This window comes from Thalassophryne amazonica, chromosome 2 (assembly GCF_902500255.1).
Source record: "Thalassophryne amazonica chromosome 2, fThaAma1.1, whole genome shotgun sequence".
NCBI lineage: Eukaryota > Metazoa > Chordata > Actinopteri > Batrachoidiformes > Batrachoididae > Thalassophryne > Thalassophryne amazonica.
This window is the reverse complement of record NC_047104.1, coordinates 11,294,672-11,315,734: the sequence shown is the minus strand read 5'-3', so window position 1 is coordinate 11,315,734 and position 21,063 is coordinate 11,294,672. Positions and strand designations below refer to the sequence as shown.

The 21,063-nt window shown below is 41.0% G+C and overlaps 1 protein-coding gene across 1 annotated transcript in view; it reads left to right on the top strand.

Annotated features, from left to right (window-relative positions):
• znf536 (zinc finger protein 536) overlaps window positions 1–21,063 on the top strand; it is a 740,368-nt gene that overhangs the window by 342,101 nt on the left and 377,204 nt on the right. The window contains exon 5 of the mRNA XM_034160487.1: window positions 9,224–11,517. Coding sequence (XP_034016378.1) covers window positions 9,225–11,517 — 2,293 coding nt within the window. The 5' untranslated portion in view covers window position 9,224. The remainder of the gene's footprint in view (window positions 1–9,223; window positions 11,518–21,063) is intronic.

Sequence of the window (21,063 nt, the reverse complement as noted above, 5' to 3'; positions counted from 1 at the left end):
AACCATAAAAGGACGCGCTTTAATTTAAGAATTAAAAATATTAAAGGGGTATTAAATATTAGACACTGATTTATGTTTAATTATTTCAGAATTAGTTAATTCTTTAATACATTAAAAAGATCTAGGTATTTTTTAATCATTCTTTAATTCATGAAATAAAATGACATTAAAATATTAGACCCGGGTGGGAGGGGAGGTAGGGCTTGGAGGCGGCGCTTGGGGCGGGGGTAGGGGAGGAGCTTGGGGTGGGGCTAGGGGAGGTAGGGGAGGAGCTTGGGGTGGGGCTAGGGAGGAGCCAGGGGCGGGACTAGGGGAGGAGCCAGGGGCAGGGCTTGGAGGCGGGACTAGGGGATGGGGTTAGGGGCGGGGCTTAGTGACAGTAGATTCTGATTGGCTGACATCATTTTTTGACATAAGATCTCTCAGTATTCTCTCTTATGTTCATGTTTGTGTCATCTTCACTTTATTTGTTAATATTCACATACTAAATAATATGTTGTCTGCAATGAGTCCAATTAAAAGTTCAAAGTCCAAGTAAATGTAAGGATCACTTAAAAAAAAATAAAAATAAAATAAACTTTTTCCATATTATCCCAGATTTTTTTCTAATTTGGGGTTCTACATCATGTTCTTCAAACTAATCTTCACTTTGAGATTCAAGAACATTGCTTTAAAAATCCAGTTTATTATGCTTATATGATGTCATAAAGCATTAGAACAAGGGACTAAGTACTTGTTCTTTGCTACTGTATGGACAGAATATGTACGATATGGTAAATACTGACTTTGTGTTGGGTGGCTGTAATGATTTGGTGTAAATATGATGGAATTCAGCACATTGTGAATAATGATTGATTTGTTTAATGTAATGAATTTGTTCATTAGGACTTAATGAGGTATTGCACTGTGATTAGCTGATGGGTTTTGCGTCGATATATGCCAAAATAACAAAGTAAAGTCCATCTAATGGCTTTTCGATCTTCTCGTTCATAACACCCCCTCCACCCACCCCACCTTAAATGTCACAGAAAAGTTTTGTGACAAAGTCAAATGACGACGACAAACTCAATAATATATTACGTTCACAAGCTGAATTCGTTTGACATTGTTAGAATTTGTAATAGGTAGATATTTCCAATAATAAAACTACCTTTTTATATACTCAATAATTTATAGTTGCAATTAGAAAGGAGCAAATATAAATCCTTCATGCATTTTGATGCATGCTAATATTGATAAGACAGAAATGAACTGAGCTCATTCAAATGCTGACTGACATACACTTCCATTGCATTACAGATACCTCTTGTAATTAAGTTGAGGCTTGTAGGGGGGAAATAAAAGAGAAGAAAATGCATTAAGAGAAAGTATAATCAGTTTTCGTCTCTCTCCGTGTGTGTGTGTGTGTGTGTGTGTGTGTGTGAGCGCACATGGTGCTTTTCTGAATATTAACCCACAAACTCTAAAGACAACATGCGAACCTGTGAGAAAATGCTAAAGGAAGTCTTTGTGGTTGAAGAGGTATCAGAGGAGCCAATAGTTTTAATGAGGCAGCATTGCTGTAAATGCCAGGAAATGATAAGGTTATACTGGTTACAATAACGGCACATAGATAACAGTGCAGTTTAACAGTGAACAGTGCTCATAACGGGAAAGACTGCACGGCTACAGCGGAGACAATGACACATTGTAGGGACAAAAAAGATATGGCCTCATTTCGCAACGAAACCGGTAAGAATGACAGACCTCAGTCTTTGATCTTCAAAAGGTAAAATACAGTGAGGAAGTACTGTGGAGTTACTTTCGTTCTACTAAATGCTTAAACTGTACATTAGTAACAAAGCCAAACAAAGGGAGAAAAGAGCCAAAGAGCAAACTGACTGAAGGGAAATACCAAGCTGTTTTAACAGTATTAAAATACAACAAATGCGCACATGCACAGTCATATACAACCCCAAATCCAATGAAGTTGGGATGTTGTGTAAAATGTATATAAAAACAGAATAGAATGATTTGAAAATCCTCTTTAACCTATATTCAACTGAATACACCACAAAGACAAGATATTTAATGTTCAAACTGATAAACGTTGTTGTGCAAATATTTGCTCATTTTGAAATGAGTGCCTGCAACACGTTTCAAAAAAGTTGGGACAGGGCAACAACAGACTGGGAAACTTGATGAATGCTCAAAGAACACCTGTTTGGAAACAGGTGAGTGTCATGATTGGGTTTAAAAGGAGCATCCCCAAAAGACTCAGCCGTTCACAAAGAAAGATGGGCCAAGGATCACCACTTTGTGAACAACTGTGTGAAAAAATAGTGCAACAGTTTAAGAACAATGTTTCTCAATATTCAATTGCAATGAATTTAGGATTTCATCATCTACAGTCCATAATATAATCAGACAATTCACATAATCTGGAGAACTTTCTACACGTAAGCGGCAAGGCCGAAAACCAACACTGAATGCCCGTGACCTGCAATCCCTCAGGTGGCACTGCATTAAAAAAAAACATCATTGTGTAAAGGATCTTACCATGTGGGCTCAGGAACACTTCAGAAAACCATTGTCAGTTAACACAGTTCATTGCTACAGCTACAAGTGCAAGTTAAAACTCTACCATGCAAAGTGAAAGCCAAACATCAACATCATCCAGAAACACTGCCGCCTTCTCTGGGCCCGAGTTCATTTGAAATGAACAGATGCAAAGTGGAAAAGTGTGCTGTGGTCTGATGAGTCCACATTTCAAATTGTTTTTGAAAGTCACGGAGCTCATGTCCTCCGGACAAAAGAGGAAAAAGACCATCCAGATTGGTACCAGCGTAAAGTTCAAAACCCAGCATCATTGATGGTATGGGGGGGGTGTGTTAGTGCCCATGGCATGGGCAACTTACACATCTATGATGGCACCATCAGTGCTGAAAGGTACATCAGGTTTTGGAGCAACACATGCTGCCATCCAAGCAACATCTTTTTCAGGGACGTCCCTGCTTATTTCAAGAAGATAATGCCAAGCCACATTCTGCACGTGTTACAACAGTGTGGCTTCATAGTAAAAGAGTGCAGGTACTAGACTGGCCTGCCTGCAGTCCAGACCTGTTGCCCATTGAAAATGTGTGGCACATTATGAAGCGCAAAATTCGACAACAGAGACCCCGAACTGTTGAACAACTGAAGTTGTACATCAAGCAAGAATGGGAAAGAATTCCACCTACAAAGCTTCAACAATTAGTGTCCTCAGTTCCCAAATGCTTATTGAGTGTTGTTAGAAGGAAAGGTGATGTAACACAGTGGTAAACATACCACTGTTGCAGCTTTTTTGAAACGTGTTGCAGGCATCCATTTCAAAATGAGCAAATATTTGCAGAAAACAATAAAGTTTATCCGTTTGAACATTAAATGTCTTGTCTTTGTGGTGTATTCAATTGAATATAGGTTGAATAGGATTTGAAAGTCATTGTATTCTGTTTTTAATTTACATATATATATATATATGTGTGTGTGTGTGTGTGTGTGTGTGTGTGTGTGTGTGTGTGTGTGTGTGTGTGTGTGTGTGTGTGTGTGTGTGTGTGTGCAATAGACAAAGAGTAAGGTCTATTTCTACACAGTAAGGTAAAGTCAAATAGCCTTGACTTTACCTTACTGTGTGGAAATAGACTTGAACTAACATGGATGTGTTTTGTAAAACTATCTGAATGATAATATCTACTACAATCCTTCTGTAAATACTGAGAAAATAAATATCAGTAACGTCACACTTCACAGAATTCAGCTGGCTGTTGTGATGTGTTTTAATCTGTCCCACTCATGGTTATAAATCTGCAACCTCCATCACTGGAAAAAATCAAGGCAATGCTGAATTGACAAAACCTGCAGTTCCCCGAATGGCCAGCTGAGGCAGGCTCCAAAAGTGAGTCACTCCCCAAAGACTCCCTTATTAAAATGTTTCACAGCACAGAACCACCTTGGGTCCTGGACTGGAACCAGCCAGGCAGACAACCTGTCCATCCCCACATCTCTAATATATATAATTTCATAAATTTAAAATGTATCAAGCTATAAAATATGCTTATTCAGAGTTATGGTCCATGTGAGTGACAGCTCAGTGTGGGTCTTTGATCGAGCCATCAGACTTGTACGTCCTTTCTGAGCATTTTAATACAAATATGAGATAATATGGCTGTCTGTGTGATTAACTGTACTAACAGAGTATCTAAGAACTCTGCGCGCCAGTAGTTTCAATGAGTGAAATTTTAGTATTATTTAATTTGCATCACTGGCACTAATTAGTTGTTATTAATAGCTAGGTGAAAATAGTTACTGAGGCCATATACTACAAATAGTTTTAATACTGACACAGTAGATTCCTGTTATTTCATTCAGTACCCATTCATACACACACATTCATCTTCAACTGCTTAGTCCACTTAAGGGTCACGGGGGTTGGAGCCTATCCCAGTAGTCATGGAGCGCAAGGCAAGGTACACCCTGGATAGGATGCCAGTCTGTCACAGGGCCACATATAGACAAACAAACACCTGCACACACACCTACGGACAATTTAAAGTTTCCAATCCACCTAACCTGCATGTCTTTGGATGTGGAAGGAAGCTGGAGCACCCTGAGAGAACTCACACAAACACGGGGAGAATCAATCCCATGACTGTGAGGCAACAGTGCTAACCACTAATCCACCGTGCTTCATTTAGTACCCAGTCCACAAAAATCAGTGTTATCCAGTCACCGTAACCCAGGTTACCTTCGCTAGCTCTGTAACTTTAAGATAGGCGAGTGTGCCCAGGCTTCATTCATCTTTTCCAGGTCATACCGGTGTTGCTGACTAAAAATCAGTCCCCCCACCTTCACTGCGCATGCGTCATTTTGCCAGCAGCAATTCACAGATTATCGCCTCGTTTCTACTTAAAACTGACTTTAGAATGATTTAAGTGGTTTTACTTTGTCATCTGATGGTTAATAATCACATTATTCCCTTTGATCGCGTTGGGTGTAGAGAGTCAGACTCAGAGAGTCAGACTCAGACGTGCTGCTGTCGTGTTCTGATCACTCCCTTGTCTTTTATTATGAAATAATGCTGAATTTATGTGGAAATGATTGTTGTACCAAAGATTCAGATATCTGTCGCTGAGATAGATGATGACTGGAGTGCCGGTTTAAGCAGAAACGAGATAATTGGTGAACTGCTGCTGACATTCCTAAAACGACGCATGTGCAGTGAAGACAGGGGGGACAATTTAAGTGTGTGTGTGTGGGGGGGGTTCTGTCTGTGGTACCAGTCTTGCAAATGCTCCTTCCCTTTAAAAATTTATCGGTGTGTCAGGATGTAGGCGGAGTCTAGCATTGCTAAGTTGGCTACATCCAGAGCTGCCGCACTTGAGCTTTTCAGAAAATCTGCGACTAACATCATAGAGGGTTTGTCCATTATTTTTTGAGTCTATGGGTGATATGTATTTGCAGAAATTAAATGTTTATGGGAGTGGTTCTGAAAAAACATATAAAATAATATGACTGTAAATCTACCAGCAGGTGTGTGCAGACTACACCCGCTTCCCCTGTTGACCTAATAAAGTGGTGATTGAGTCAGCGTAGGTGTACACTTCAGAAAATTCCTTCTCTGCTCAAACGTTGAATATCAACAGCGTGTTCTGCTACGTAACTTGTTTAAATCTCATGTGTGGGAGTTTGTATGTATGAATGTTTAACTGTGAAATCTTGACATTTTGTACATGATACCGCTGCTGTTGTCTCACGCTACATTCCCATCTCGAGTGTTTCAACCATCACAACTAAACAGAGTAATGCATCAGCTTGCACTAACCATCTCTGGCTCAAAAGTAAGCAGGAGAGCACACTGCGAAGTTTGGACACATCACGATTAATTAAAAGGTTAATTAAAACTAGATGCTTACATTGTGGTTTTGATAAATATATTGATATGATTGCAGTGGGCAGCTGCTCGATTGCGATATGCGAGTTGCTGTTTGTAGTCAAAGTGTGTGTCTTTGTTAATACACGTGCATCACCCTCAAATTCCCTCACACATGAGTGTGTGTGTGTGTGTGTGTGTTGATCCAAGCAGAGGGGGGATGTCACATAAGAAATGTCCTTTTTAATCAGGGGAAAAAATATAAAATGACTTGGGAGCAAGGAGAGCATATTAATGTGCCTCATTTGCATACGCTCGTCAGGCAGGATACGTTTATAAAAAAAACACAAACTGGATTCGTCAGTTCATTTCACATTATTCCATTGTCTATCTGCCTTTGTTATATGTTAAAGATAAAGGCAGAAATCAAATTGAAGAAAAGGGCAAGCTGCTATCTCCCCAAATGAGCAACAGCTCATCAGCCTAGTTTAAATCACAGATTTCTATTCCAAAAGGCAGCCGCCTCTGTAGAAAAAAGAAAAAGAGCCAATTCAAATAAGGTCTTCTGTGACAGAAGCACGCATGCTGAAGCTGTGGTGTCACATAAACACAATTTAAAGCCCCGAGTCATTTTAAGCGGCATAACAATATTTGTATCTTTTATCCCAGAGATTCGCTCCAAATCTCACAAAAATGTACATGTATAAAAATGTACCTACAGAGTGTACTTTTTTTGTTTGTTTTTTTGTACTGTCAGGTTTTATATCCTGGACATACCGTGCATTTTCCAAATCACACCAGATTGTAAGATGTGTCATAAAGTGAAGTGGGCTTTGATGGAAACACGTGTGTCTGCTTGCACAATGGCATGTCCATTGTATGGAGAGAAATCAGGAGAATTCAAAGGGCAGCCCACTGGTGTCACATTCCTTGACACACCACCAGAAGCTCGTCACAGTGGTGAATTCATGGCGGGGAGATAAGAATCCAGCATGGACACTGTGTTGGAGGGGCCAGTGGCAACACGAACAGGAGCGCCTTATGTCTGCTGACCTCCTACGGAAAGAAGCAGAAAACAAATCAAACGAACAAGAAAACAAATGAACCAAAGTCCTTCGTGCTTTACAAAGTGTAGGTGGGAAGACAAAGACCCTCTGGTAGATCCTGCCCTTTGTCCCTGTGTCCACATATTTATTGTGGGCGTGCACCGCCGCTGCCACACTGTGTCCATATGCTACCAAAAACCATTGCGAGGCCTCACCTAACGCTGGCGAGTGACACCGCTTTTCCATGAAAGGGTTTTTGATGATTATAATCGTGATGTAGCACAGTCACTGCGGCTGTTACCAGGCAGCATACTAATCAGCTTAATGAGATATTATACAATATTTTGTTGACCAAAGCAGAACCGTGGTTATTGTTTCTGGGGGTTTGACCCCTGCCAGCAGCCATGGGAAGTGTGGAGATAGATGTTTGTGCCTCTCCATCTGGAGCACAGATGGATGTGCATTAAAACCATGTAATTCTTTTTTATTTATTCGTTGATGTTACAGATATGAAATTACACCATATTTGCAGCAAACAGGGACCAAATTACACATTTATCCAAATATATATAAAAAAAACAAAGCCCATCAGGGTAACCAGCATTTGCTGATTCCTTCTAGGCATAAGGCATTCTCACCTATTACACATTTTTGTTTCAAGCTGCAGAAGCTTCTGATGCATGAATGTCCTTTCCTTTTCTGGTTTTGAGATCTACAAAGGAGTTAGTTGAAGAGTGATGCAGAGCAAAAGAGGATGAGAAATAGAAATGACAAAGTGATTCACATTAAACGTGGTGTGGCTCTTTAATGAAATCCTGCACTAATACAAGTGTCACAGCACTAAGATAAGACTGTTGTGTTTGCTGGAGTTGCCCCTTGTTTTTAAGTGCTGTTGTTAATATTGTAATTGCAGTATTGCAGTGGCTTCATGACAATGCCGTTGCCTCGTTTCATTAAGGCATGTAATTGGAGGAATTCTGAGAGGATGGGCACAAGTAGATTAATTATACACCGCTCACTGTGTTTACGGACTCATTTTTCTTTCCAAAATTGTAATACGTCTTGCGGACGTTCTAAAGAGTAGCAGTATGTCTGTAAGCCCAGTGTCTTGTATCTCACAGGTGTTTGATAAAGACACATTCTGATCTTGCCCAAGTGGTAAAATACTGCTGTATTTGAAATAAGGACAGCAGACTAGACAGACATGCTAGACAAAAGCACACCCTCAATGAGTGTGTACTTTTCCCAAGGTTGACCTAACTTCAAGGTTTGTAGTGGATGAAATATGTCTCATATTGGCCGGAGGCCCATCAGACTGGTGCTTAGCATAGCTTGAAGTGTAAGAAAGTACAAAACTCTCCGTGGACTAGACACCAATCCAACGCAGGTTACTTTCCCAGCCAAGGAGCTGAAATGACAGGTATGCAGATGTAGGGTGTTGTCTTGTCAGACTCTCAAAATGTAGATCTGTTTTTTCTTGCCAATCACACAAACTGTCTGTTTCCTTGGACAAGTTACTTCATTTGCATTGTGACAGTCCACCCAGATTTTGGGTGCCATTGTGGCATAGTAATAGCAACTTGGTTCACAGCAAGAAGGTCTGGGATTGGAATCCATTCCTGCTTTGTTCCTTTCTGTGTGGAGTTTACATGTTCTCCCTGTGACTGTGTGTTTCCTCTGGTAACTCGGTTTTTTCCCATCATCAAAAACTTGCTCATTCGGGTTCACTCCTTTCTCTGCCCCTGACCAAGGCAGTGTCTCTACAACACAAGTTGGTCACTGGGTGCCAGACTATGGCTGGGTACTGCTCCTAGTGGTTCGATTGTGTCTCGGATAGGAAGTGCAACTAGGATGTTCAGATGCAGAGGACAAATTTCAGTGCATGTCTTCATGTATGTACAATAGCAGTAAATGCATTTCTCTTAAATGGGCACTGGCCTTGGCTGGGAAAGTAACCTTTGTTGGACTGATTTCCCATCAAGGGGTAGTTGTATATGTTTTTTACAGTGTGATGGTATCTAAGGATAAGCACGAGCACCAGTGGGTCTCAGGGCCTATATAGGATCTACTTCTTCTTCTTCTTGTGCATATAATGATGGTTAGAGTTAATGCTGACTAACCTTTTTCCACTGGTTTTCATTGCTGTAAGTAACTAGTGTTAATGTTTCTGCTGTATTCTTCAAAAAAAAAAAAAAAAAGGATGAAATGTTTAATGTTTTATGAATTGAATTTTGTAATCACTGCATAACTCTTTCTTTGTTTGTTTGTTTGTTTGTTTTTGGTTTTGCAGGATGGAGGATTCCAGTTTGTGCCTTGGTGTGTCGTCAGCAGTGCCTGATGCTGACACCCATCTCAGCAGTGCAGTGTTAAATGGACGCTATCCTATCAGTCAAAAGCTTCACCAGCTTACTGCCCAACTAGGACACACCTTTCCTGACCTTCACCGTCCACAACAGATCCCTGAAGAAAAGGCAGCCACTCCTTTGGACGAGAAATCCCATCACGCAGCACTGGCCAGTCAGCCTATAAGCAGCCAGATGGCACTACTAGCCAATCAGCTCAACCGAGATACTGATGCAGGGGCACTAAGTGGGTTGAATGGGCGTGTTGACCTGCAGCAATTTCTGAATGGCCAGAACCTTGGAATCATGTCCCAGATGAATGATATTGAAGATGATGCCCGCAAGAACAGGAAGTATCCCTGCCCATTATGTGGCAAGCGCTTCCGTTTTAACAGCATCTTGTCACTGCACATGCGCACACACACAGGTGAGAAGCCTTTCAAGTGTCCCTATTGTGATCACAGAGCTGCTCAAAAGGGCAACTTGAAGATCCACCTTCGCACCCACAAACTGGGAAACCTAGGTAAGGGCCGTGGCCGTGTTCGAGAGGAGAACAGGTTGCTGCATGAGTTAGAGGAGAGGGCCATCCTGAGGGACAAACAGATGAGAGGGAGTGGTGGTCTCCTTCAGACAGCTCAAACCCCTCATTTGAGCCTCAACACCAATACCAATGCACATCAGCAGCAACTAGGCTCAGCCTGTGGACTGCTTCCGCCTTCAGGTCTTGGCACTCCTGAAGCCATCTCCCAGCCTTCATCTTCACCCAAGCCAGCTGGCACACAGGATGAGCAGTCCCTCAATCCGACCACCGGATTTCGTTGTACTTTTTGCAAAGGCAAATTCAAGAAGCGTGAAGAGCTAGATCGGCACATCCGTATACTCCACAAGCCCTATAAATGCACTCTATGTGAGTTTGCTGCTTCCCATGAAGAGGAACTGATAAGTCACGTGGAGAAGGCTCACATAACAGCTGAGACTACGCAGGGCACAGGTGCTGGTGGCACTGGGGGCATGCAGATGGCGACTGAATTCCGCTGTGATGTTTGTGGTCAGGTGTTCAGCCAAGCCTGGTTCCTGAAGGGTCACATGCGCAAGCACAAGGACTCATTTGAACACTGTTGCCAAATTTGTGGCCGACGATTCAAGGAACCCTGGTTTCTCAAGAACCACATGAAGGTGCATCTCAATAAACTGGCCATCAAGAGCAAACCACCACAGCCTAGTGAGCAGGACATTGCGTCTGTCAACACGATGAATAATTTGGCCCATGAAGCGCATGCTAATCTTTACTCCCGCTATATTTCATGTCTGCAGGGAGGATTCCTGTCACCAGAGAAACAGGGCCTGAGTGAGCAGCACCAAATGTTGGCTAAAGCAGGAATAGCAATGAAGGAAAAGGAAATGTTAGGGAAGCTGCTAGGGCCAATGGCAGCGGGTATGGGCCATGGCCTAGGTGAAAATGAGAAGCGTTCACTTTTAGGCTGTCTTAACCTTGTACCACCTCTCAAGTCAAGCTGCATGGAGCGCCTCCAAGCAGCTGCAAAAGTTGCAGAAATGGATTCTATCAATAGTTACCAGGCATGGCAGATAATGGCTCGTGGCATGGCTATGGACAGAGCTTTCATGCCTAAGGAGCAGCAACAGCACCAGCAGCACCATATACCCCCTGGACAGGAAGACGAACTTGGCACTGCTGGGGGAATGGTTTCCTTCTCAAAGGAGAAACAAGACTACTCCCTGCTGGCTTCTCCTGAGAGCTCCAAGCAGAAGCAGCTGACTGAAGCCTTGCAGGGATCCAAGGCTGCTAGTGGAGTCATGATGTCCATGAAGGAGGATGGGAGAGGGTTTGAGAGTCACCGTGACCTGATGTCCCATCATGCTGGTGCTGAAGTTCCTGGAGGGTTGGCTGCCCTAGGGAGCCACAACATTGAGTATGGCCTCACTAGCTTGAAGGAGAAGCCATCAGAGTGCCCTGACTGTGGCCGAGTCTTCAGAACCTATCATCAGATGGTTGTCCATTCCCGCATTCATGGCAAAGATAGAAGAGGCATTGATGAAGCCCTTCAGCAACAAGGCGTCGAAGAGCGCCGCGGATCAGCCAGTGACCAAGAGTCCCAATCCATCAGCCGTTCCACCACTCCTGGGTCATCAAATGTGACAGAGGAGAGTGGCGCTGGTGGAGCACAGTCCCAGACAGGCAGTGCCCAGGATGACAGCCCACATCCATCCTCACCATCTTCAGGTAAGAAAATAACAAAAAAAAAATCTAGTAAACTTTGTCTTGACACACATGAGTCTTCTATTGTTCCCAAAGTATCAGAGACACACATCCCAAGCATAACTCTGTTACCCAGAGCCTTTGTGCAAAAGCCACTAACACGAGGAAACTTTCTATGTATTATTATTGTTATTATTATTATTATTACATGTTTGTGTATTTTATGGGGTGTAAGTCACACTGGAGTATAAGTTGCACTTTTTCTGTATGAGATGGTAATTTGCAATTTTTGTACATTATAAGTGTACTTTTTTTTTTTGAATTTATTCTTTTATTATTTGGGTTTATTTGGGTAATTTCTGTTTTCTCGGACAACCCAATATAAATAGATGTTAGAATTATTATTTCTAACCAGTGGTGGGCACAGTTCCGCTAATCTGATAACCGATAATTATCTCCGATTATGTTTTCATTATCAAATTAGCTTTTCAGATAACCTTGAAAACCATTATCGGACTAATTATCTTCAGATACGTTTTGGTCCGATAATTTTTAGATCGTTAATGTGGTAAACAAAGCTGAACAGCTACAAACATTTATAAAATTTAAAACCAGTTGAGCACCTGTTAAACATTTTATAGCAGATGTGTAGTTCTACTCTCTGCAATCAGAAGACAGCTGCTTCTAGAAGAAACTGCTCTATCCTCTGCAGGCAAAGGAGAACTGGTCACACACACACACACACACACACACACACACACACACACACACACACACACACACACACACACACACACACACACACACACACACACACACACACACACACAAACCCCCTAATTTCTTTTAACCCCATACTGATACACTGGCAATATCACCCAAGTCATCCAGAGGCATGCATTTTTAACTTATGGTTCAAATTTTAACCAAACTAATTTCAGACAAGTTATTTAAATTAACATCACGTCTGAAGTTTTATAAAGTGAAAATATCAGATATATGTTTTAGTTTTAAAGTAATGCTCTAATTTTTAAGGTTTTAGTGTGGAGATGCTGTGCCCAGTGCATTATGGGTAGGGTAATCTCAGTACGTTCACGACAGGAGAAATGCATTTCAGACGCTCTGATCAGGCTCCACACGGACAACAGCATTAAACTCTTTGTATATTGTGCCTAAAGCTCTCATGAATATATTTTCTGGGTTTATAGACATTGTTATTGTGTTTGCGTTTATTAAGTTCCACGCATCTTAAACGTTGCAGACACAGATTATCTGGAATTTTGTTTTGGCAAGTTTTCATGGTCTCTACTGCCATCTACTGGCCAGTGGTGTTCATGGCAGTATTCGCCCTGAAGCTGGGCAGACACTGTATAATATTTTCAATCACTGTACTCGGTTCCAGCTCAAACTGTACGACAGAACCGCACAGTGTAAAAGTTCAGCGCGCCCGATTTATGTTCGCACACACATTGTATGTTCAAAAACCGCACGTCAGACTTGTGTTTCCAGAAGCAAAACGTAAACAGAAGCTTTTTTTTTTTCAAACTTAATTTACATTTTGTTATTTTTTAGAAAAACTCTTGATGGGAGACATCAAAGTTAAAAAAAAAAAATTACAAGACTTTACATGAGATGAAGAAAGGGGAGGAAACGAAACAGAAGCTGCTCTCCCAAAGAGATGATCACTGTTTATGGTCTCTCTGGTGTTTGCACATGGACAGTGTGCAAGGTTGGATGCTTGTAGTGCTTCAACAGCAGGATACTCTCACGACAGCCGACCAGAATATCAAACAGGTTTGATTTTCAACCGACCATATGATTGGTGATCAGGAGGTGGTCATGAGAGGTTAAACGCAGCTCGTTACTCCATGTATACTAGATGATGCAGGACGTGTGAGTAACCTGAAACTCAGTGCAATCCAAAAAATTCTCGCATGCGTGAAGAATCATCTGAAAAAGGGCCAAAACTCGCAGTGTAAACCCAGCTTAAGTACTGAACGTCTGGCACCAGTAGATCATGGCAGTGTTCTATTCATTTTGACATCAGTTATATCAGATGGTTCTCTAATTACAACTTGGCTTTTTTTGAAAAGGCCTCTTTTTTTTTTTTTTTACAATTTTTACATATTTTACAAAAGCACATTTATCTGTAAACACTAATACACGACACACCTCACATTAACGTGTTGGTTTACATAGAATGAAAGAGTCAACCAATCAGTGTTAGCGGAGGCACATTTTACCCAGAATCCTTTGCCATCTGTCTGTGTTTGTTACAAAACTTCAGAATTAGTGCATTATTCAACATTAAAAGATATATGTTATATTTTAACTTTGTACAAATGACATTAATTAATTGACATTAATGGAGTTATTCTATCAGTATTAATTTTATTAATACACCAAACCATAAGTCAGCACTGCTTTATTTTCCAAGACCTCCGCCTGATGGCAGCACTGTTATTGAGTAGTGAGTTGAGCTTCGCTGCGCCTCTCAGCTGCTTCTGTGCTGGAAGCCATGTAGTAAACAGGAGCTTCCACCAGGGGGCAGGGCACATAAAGACAGAAGTGCTGACTCATTGTTTGGGTCTGTCATCGCCTTTGATGCATCCAGAAGTGATCGTGGTGTTAAAACTCAAAATCAGCTTGTTAATACTTGCAAGTGTATCGGAGACAATGCTGGAAGTTATCGGTTATCTGTAGCTTCCACTAAATTTTTGGGTGGTTTATCGGTTTAGTTTTATAAAAGATAACTTTTCAGTTATCTGATTATCTGTTATCGAAGTTAATTTTTTGGTTATCTGTGCCCACCACTGTTTATAACAAGCACATGATTTCTCAATACATATGCCATACTGGAGTATAGGTTGTAGGGCCTCCTCCCATACTATGTATTTTTGTATATATATTATACAAATAATGAATGTTTGTGAGTGCAATGATAAGAATATTTCATGACGTAAAAGGTGAAATGTAAAAGGAAAGTTTTCAGTTCGGTGGGCTCTAGGTGTCATCACTGCTTTTTGCAGATGATGTAGTCCTGTTGGTCACATCATGAGTGAGGGGACAATGGTGTGTGAGACTGGCCAGAGAATCAGCACAGCAGGGATGATCTTGCATCCGCTCTGCCGTACTGTTTTGACAAAAAGGGAGCTGAGCCAAAAGGCTCTCGATCTACTGGTCAATCTTCGTTCCTACTCTCACCTACGGTCATGAGGGTTGGGTCATGACCGATATAACTACATCGCGGGTACAAGCGGCTTCCTTAGGAGGGTGGCTGGTGTCTCGCTTAGAGATAATGTGAGAAGCTCAGTCATCCATGAGGAGCTTGGAGTAGAGCCGCTGTTCCTTCATGTTGAGAGGAGCCAGCTGGTAAGGATGGTCCCTGGATGGCTCCCTAGGGAGGTGTTCCAAGCATGTGCAGCTGGGAGGAAACCCCGGGGAAGACCCAGGACTAGGTGTAGAGATTATATTGCCACACTGGCCTGGGAACACCTCAGTATTCCCTAGTCAGAGGTGGCTAATGTGACCTGGGAAAAGGAAGTTTGGGATCCCCTGCTGGAGTTGTTGCCGCTGCGACCCATTCCTGGATAAACGGTTGAAGATGAGTGAGTGAGTGTGTGTGTGTGTGTGTATATATATATATATATATATATATATATATATATATATATATATATATATATATATATATATATATATATATATATATATATGTGTGTGTGTGTGTGTGTGTCGTGTGCAGATGAGATGAGTTTATATCACTCAGATGAGTTTGTATCTGTCATTGTGTGCATAATGTCTGGGGTTGCCTTGACAACATCAGACTGTCGGGGAGGGCAGAAAGATAAGAGGGGCAGCCGAATGGTTTACCAAGGGCATAGAGATTCTTCTGGAGGAAAACAGTGGGGCGTTTTGACCTTCGGAGGCTGATAAGCCTGCCATGTTTAGGGTTAAGCAGAGAAACACCATTTACAGCTCCTCTGACTGACCATATCCAATTTATGAATATTCCCTGGTCTCCGACATCTTCCTTTGCAAGGCGTACATTTGATCTGAGATGTTTTCCAACTTACGTCTGGGTTCAAGGGTTAACACAGTCTTAGACTGTACTGCCTTGCCCAACTCATTAATCATGACGGACAGGTGAGGGGTCGTGGTTCTGGTAGCAGGTGTATTGCCAATTCTTTGGTAGGTCAGGGCAGCACATAAACCAATAAGCACCAGCCCTCCCACTATAAAACCAAATATAACTAAGTCTTTGACAGCCTCCAAAGAGAGTGGTACCAAGAACGCAACGCGCCACTTCTCCCAGGCATCGAGAACATAGCCCACAGGGTAGGTTCCATCTGGGCATGCAGGGTCACCCATGATTTCCTTGTTGAAAAAATGGTGTCAATAGCGTTCAGACACCAGCTGATCAATTCCATGGTTAATCCAAATATAGTTTGAGGAATTCACAGTCCGATGAAGTCGGGACTTTGAAGGTTGGAGCAGAGATAGATGAGATGATAGAGATGATAGATGATAGAGGAGATGCGACCGCCCTCGCCGAAGTCCCAAGCTCAAAGGGGCATTACAGAGGCATCTCACTACATAGCCTCATAATATATAGAACCTACATATAATACATATACTGTGGGTGATCTGGCTCATCAACAAAACATAATTTGTCCTCCTCCATGATGACATTGTTCATTTCAATATGTTGAGTGGAGACTGGGCTGAAAGGCTTTCGTGTCATCTTGCTAAAAGTTGGAGAAGTAAAACTTATTATGCTCCAGAATCTCATCCGGGACAAATCTCAGTTCCTTACTGAATCCATGTTTGCAGGTTAGCAGCTCGGTATGGAACAAGAGTAAATACTAGGAGCGCTGGGACGAACTGGTTTTAACCACAGTGATTAGTAAATGCCTTTAATAATCACGTTCCCCTCCCTGTCCCCCACCCAGCAAACACAGGCCGGCCGGGGCTTGATAAGTGTATGTTTAGTGGGATTAAGAGAGGCTCGTTGCTAATGATTACACAAGTTTTTAAAGGTAACTTTCGCTGGCTCCTCAGGGCACTGTGCTGGCGTTAAGAAGCACGCGCAGTAATTAGGTCATGACGAGTGATAATCAGTCGGTTTAAGCTAAACAAGGCACTAATTAAAGATATACATATGAAGCAGGTCAAAAAATGGTGAAGTTCATTTGCAAAAAGCTGGGACATGCTTTTAAGTCTTTTGAGGAGAAAATATAAATAAATATAAATATAAATCAGACTGGCTTAGCTTAAGGCTGGAAGCAACTTAATTCCACCAGTGGAGACGAAATTGTTTATTTATTCACAGAGGCATGAAGTCCTTATCGTGCCCGTGTAGTGTGATGGGTTTGAACATGGGACAGGCTATGTTTATTTTAATCTAAGAAATAATAACAGACAACCCCCCCACCCCAATTAGGAATTAATGAAAATGAGAGCGAGATAAAACCTATTTTCTTTATAGAGACTATTAAACATAACACTTTCTCAACAGGGTGGGGGTGTAGTGGATGTAATTATCTTCTGAATTTTAATGTGCAAAGTTTCTGTGTGTGTGTGTGTGTGTGTGTGTGTGTGTGTGTGTGTGTGTGTGTGTGTGTGTGTGTGTGTGTGTGTGTGTGTGTGTGTGTGTGTGTGTGTGTGTGTGTGTGTGTGTGTGTGTGTGTGTGTCTCAACATTGCTCTTTGTCTCATTTGACTCTGGCACTTTCTGATGTGAGTACTGCTTATGGCGTTTCAACAACTTCAGAAGTACTGTAACAGCATCTAGTCTACAATATGCAAAAACAAAAAACCTTATATTTTCCACCAAATATTACAAAGCTTTAAGAAATGTATAAAATTAGTTTAAGTGATGATCTAAATCCTGCTTAAATGTCAAATGGAAATATTTAAATGGCCAGTCTTTCCTAAAATTGCAAACAAACCAATTTTGAAACATATGTATCATATTTTCCAGAGTATACGAATATAGTGTTAAAAATAATGTCTCTTGAAGAGGAAAAAAATTAAACATACATAAGTCACACCCTTTATGTGTTATGAGCTAATTTGGGGGGGTTGTGCTTGTTGTGGTGTTGTTTTTATTATTGATATTTATTTTTTTCTTACTGGAGTTCATTTTCTTTAGTGCTTTGATTCCTGAGAAAGACCTATATAAATACTCATTTATAGTTACTATTACTAATCACAAATTTGTGATTTTTCTGTATATCGGTCAAACCGAAGTATAATTGACACCTTTATGTATGTTTTGAGCTCTTTATTTTGGGGGTTTTGTACAATGCTGTGGTATAGATTTTAGCATATTTATTCTTTTATTATTGGAATTTATCTTCAATGGTGCTTTGATTCCTGAGAAAGCCCTACGTAAATGATTATAATTACTATTTTAAATAACAAACTAAGTAATAATACTATTATTAACTAGAAGCACTCAGAGAGTGCAAACCTCCGCCAAGGCCATAGGGTCACTGACCGTAAAGAGATTCCCTCCTTGGCACAGTGATCTATTCAACAATTCAGTGTTACAACCAAAACTATGATACATACACTTTTCTTTCCTGTATATTTGACACCCTTGACCATGAAAACATACCACTAGAACTTGGAATCACTTTTATGTCTTTATTAGTTGAAAAGTTATTGTATAAAAACGATTTTTCGGTAATGGCAGTTTTCTTCTGGATCTAGCATCAAATCTGATGCACCTTACTGAATCAGTACAGATTCAGCTACAATTTGGTGTTAGTTGTGCATCTCTAGCTTCCTTTGTCACCTCACACTGACACATTTTCTATTTTACCTATATTTTTGCATATTCTGGATCACCAGATCCGGAATCTGGATCCGATCATCACCAAACTTTGTTGTTTGATAGAACATTTGACTATGTTACACCTGAATTTTTTTCAAGCCTTTCTGCCTTGTTTTTGTGGAGTTAGAAACTAGAATGTCAAAATTCCCCCTATCCCGCAATGGTGAAGAATCCTTTAAAAAATTCCTGGATCCGGATCGTGATCCGGATCACCACTAAAATTTAATCAGTTGTTCCTCTTGTCATTTCCAACCACTCCAAAAAATTTCATCAAAATCCGTTCAAAACTTTTTGAGTTATCCTGCTGAAAGACAGACAAACAAACAAACGCGACCGAAAACATAACCTCCTTGGCGGAGGTAATAACAAAGTATAAGTCACAGGGTGGCCACAGCTAGTAAAAAAAAAAGAAATGGAAAAAAAAAACACAACTTATGAGTATACTCCAGAAAATACTTTATTTATTTAGAGCTCCTAATACTAAATTATGAAGAATACTTAAATTGTATTCAATGAATTTCAATTTCAAGTTATTAATTTATATAGTGCCATCTCATGACATAGTTGCCCCAAGGCGCTTCACATAACACACAATTTATGACAACACAAAGTAATTTAAAATCAAAATGGCACAATAAAATGGTAAAACACAGTAGAATAAAAAAGAAATTACAAAGCAAATGTAAAAACAGAATAGATTAATGATAAGACAGTCTAAAAAAGTGGGTCTTCAGTCTTGATTTAAAAGTCGCCACCATGTCAGACTGCCTTATAACTGCAGTTAGATCGTTCCAAAGAGTAGGGCCACGGTAGGAGAAGGCTCTATACCCCACAGACTTTTTATTCAGCCTTGGAACACACAAAAGCCCTGCGCCCTGCGAACACAAAGGCCACGCAAATACGTAGGGCTTAACAAAGTCCACCAGGTAGGAAGGAGCCAGTCCATGAACAATTTTATAGACCAGCAACAGGACTTCTAAAATCTGATCTGGCAGAAACCGGAAGCCAATGAAGGGACGCCAGAATGGGTGTAATGTGGTCAAACCTTCTACTTTGTGTCAAAGGTCTGGCAGCAGCATTCTGCACTATTTGAAGACCCCGAATGCTAAGACTGTGGCAGACCAGAAAATAAAGCATTACAATAATCCAATCTGGAAGAAATAAATGCATGTATCAAAGTCTCAGCATCAGCCATAGACAGGATGGGACGAATCCTTGCTATGTTTCGCAGATGGAAGAAGGCAGTCCTCGTAATATCTCTAAAGTGGGGGCCAAAGGATAACATAGGATCAAAATGTACCCCAAGATTTCTCACTTTGTCCAACCAACTTCGCACAGATACAAGGCAATCTTCTAAGGATTTTATATGGGTAAGATTACCAGCAGTTATCGGCATGTACAGTTGAGTATCATCAGCATAGCAATGAAAGGTAATCCTGTAATGCTGCAGAATATGCTCATGGGGTGCTATATAAAGTGAGAAAAGCAAGGGGCTTAAGACAGACTCCGTGGAACTCCAAATTTCATTTCACCAAGGCCAGAGGTAGTGTTATTATACACAACACAATGAGAACGACTGGACAAGTATGACATTAACCAAGCAAGGACACTTCCAGTAATCCCAAAGTAATTTTCCAGCCTATCAAGTAAAACACGATGATCCACAGTATCAAACGCAGCACTAAGATCTAAAAGCACTAAAAACCATTGTGCTGTCCAAATCCAGTGCACGCAGAAAAACATTCACCACTCTAATAAGCTCTGTCTCTGTGGAGTGATGTTTTCTAAAAGCAGACTGCAGTGGCTCTTATTCAGTTGGGTTTTAAGATACACAGAGTACATAACTCCATTTGTAGTCATTATGAAGTACCTAATTTTATGTGGTGTATCACAAAATTACAGCTAATTTTCTTGTTGGTTAAGTAAGTATTAGGCATTCCACAGAAAATATATTTTCTTCAATCTGTGAGATTTTGCAGATGGAGAGGCAGAAGGAGGAAGTCCATGTCCAAGGTTCAAAGTTCATGCTGCATTACCTGGAAACTGACGGTCTGGGGTTCAGTTCCACCCTTGCCCAGTTCATTTGTCCATGGAGTCTGCATGTTCTCCCCTAGTCCCTGTGGGTTTCCTCTGGGCACTCAAAAAATATTCACATTAGGGTCTGAGCCTGTCCAATATCTCGGTTCTTGTTTGCCCAGTGGTCCTGGACTGTGGCTGCTCACTGCTCCTACTGCTTGGATTATGTCTAACTGTAATTATGATGAATAAAAGCAGACGACAAATTCCATTGGATACATATCCAGTGAAAATAAAGGCCCTTGTTCTTCTTCTAACTTACATATTCTGACAAGGAAATTTCGGAAAAATACTCAGAAAAATACTTTTAATAAAGCTATATTAAAATGGTTCTAAAACTCATTTAGGCAAAAAACAAGTAAACCAGGAGGGAACCTACGCAAACATGGGGAGAACGGCTTCCTCCCACATCCAGTGACATGCAGGTTACATGGATTGGAAACTTTAAATTGTCCATAGATGTGAGTGTGGGTGTGAATGTGTTGTTTGTCTATACCCCCGCTTCACACTCTATGACTGCTGGTATAGGCTCCAGCCTCCAGTGACCCTTAGCGGATGAAGATGAGTGAGTGAGTGTTTTCTTGACTGTCCACCAGATATCCCCTGAAATACCATGTGAAATATGTTAAGATTTTACCCAAAGTCCTGCACGAT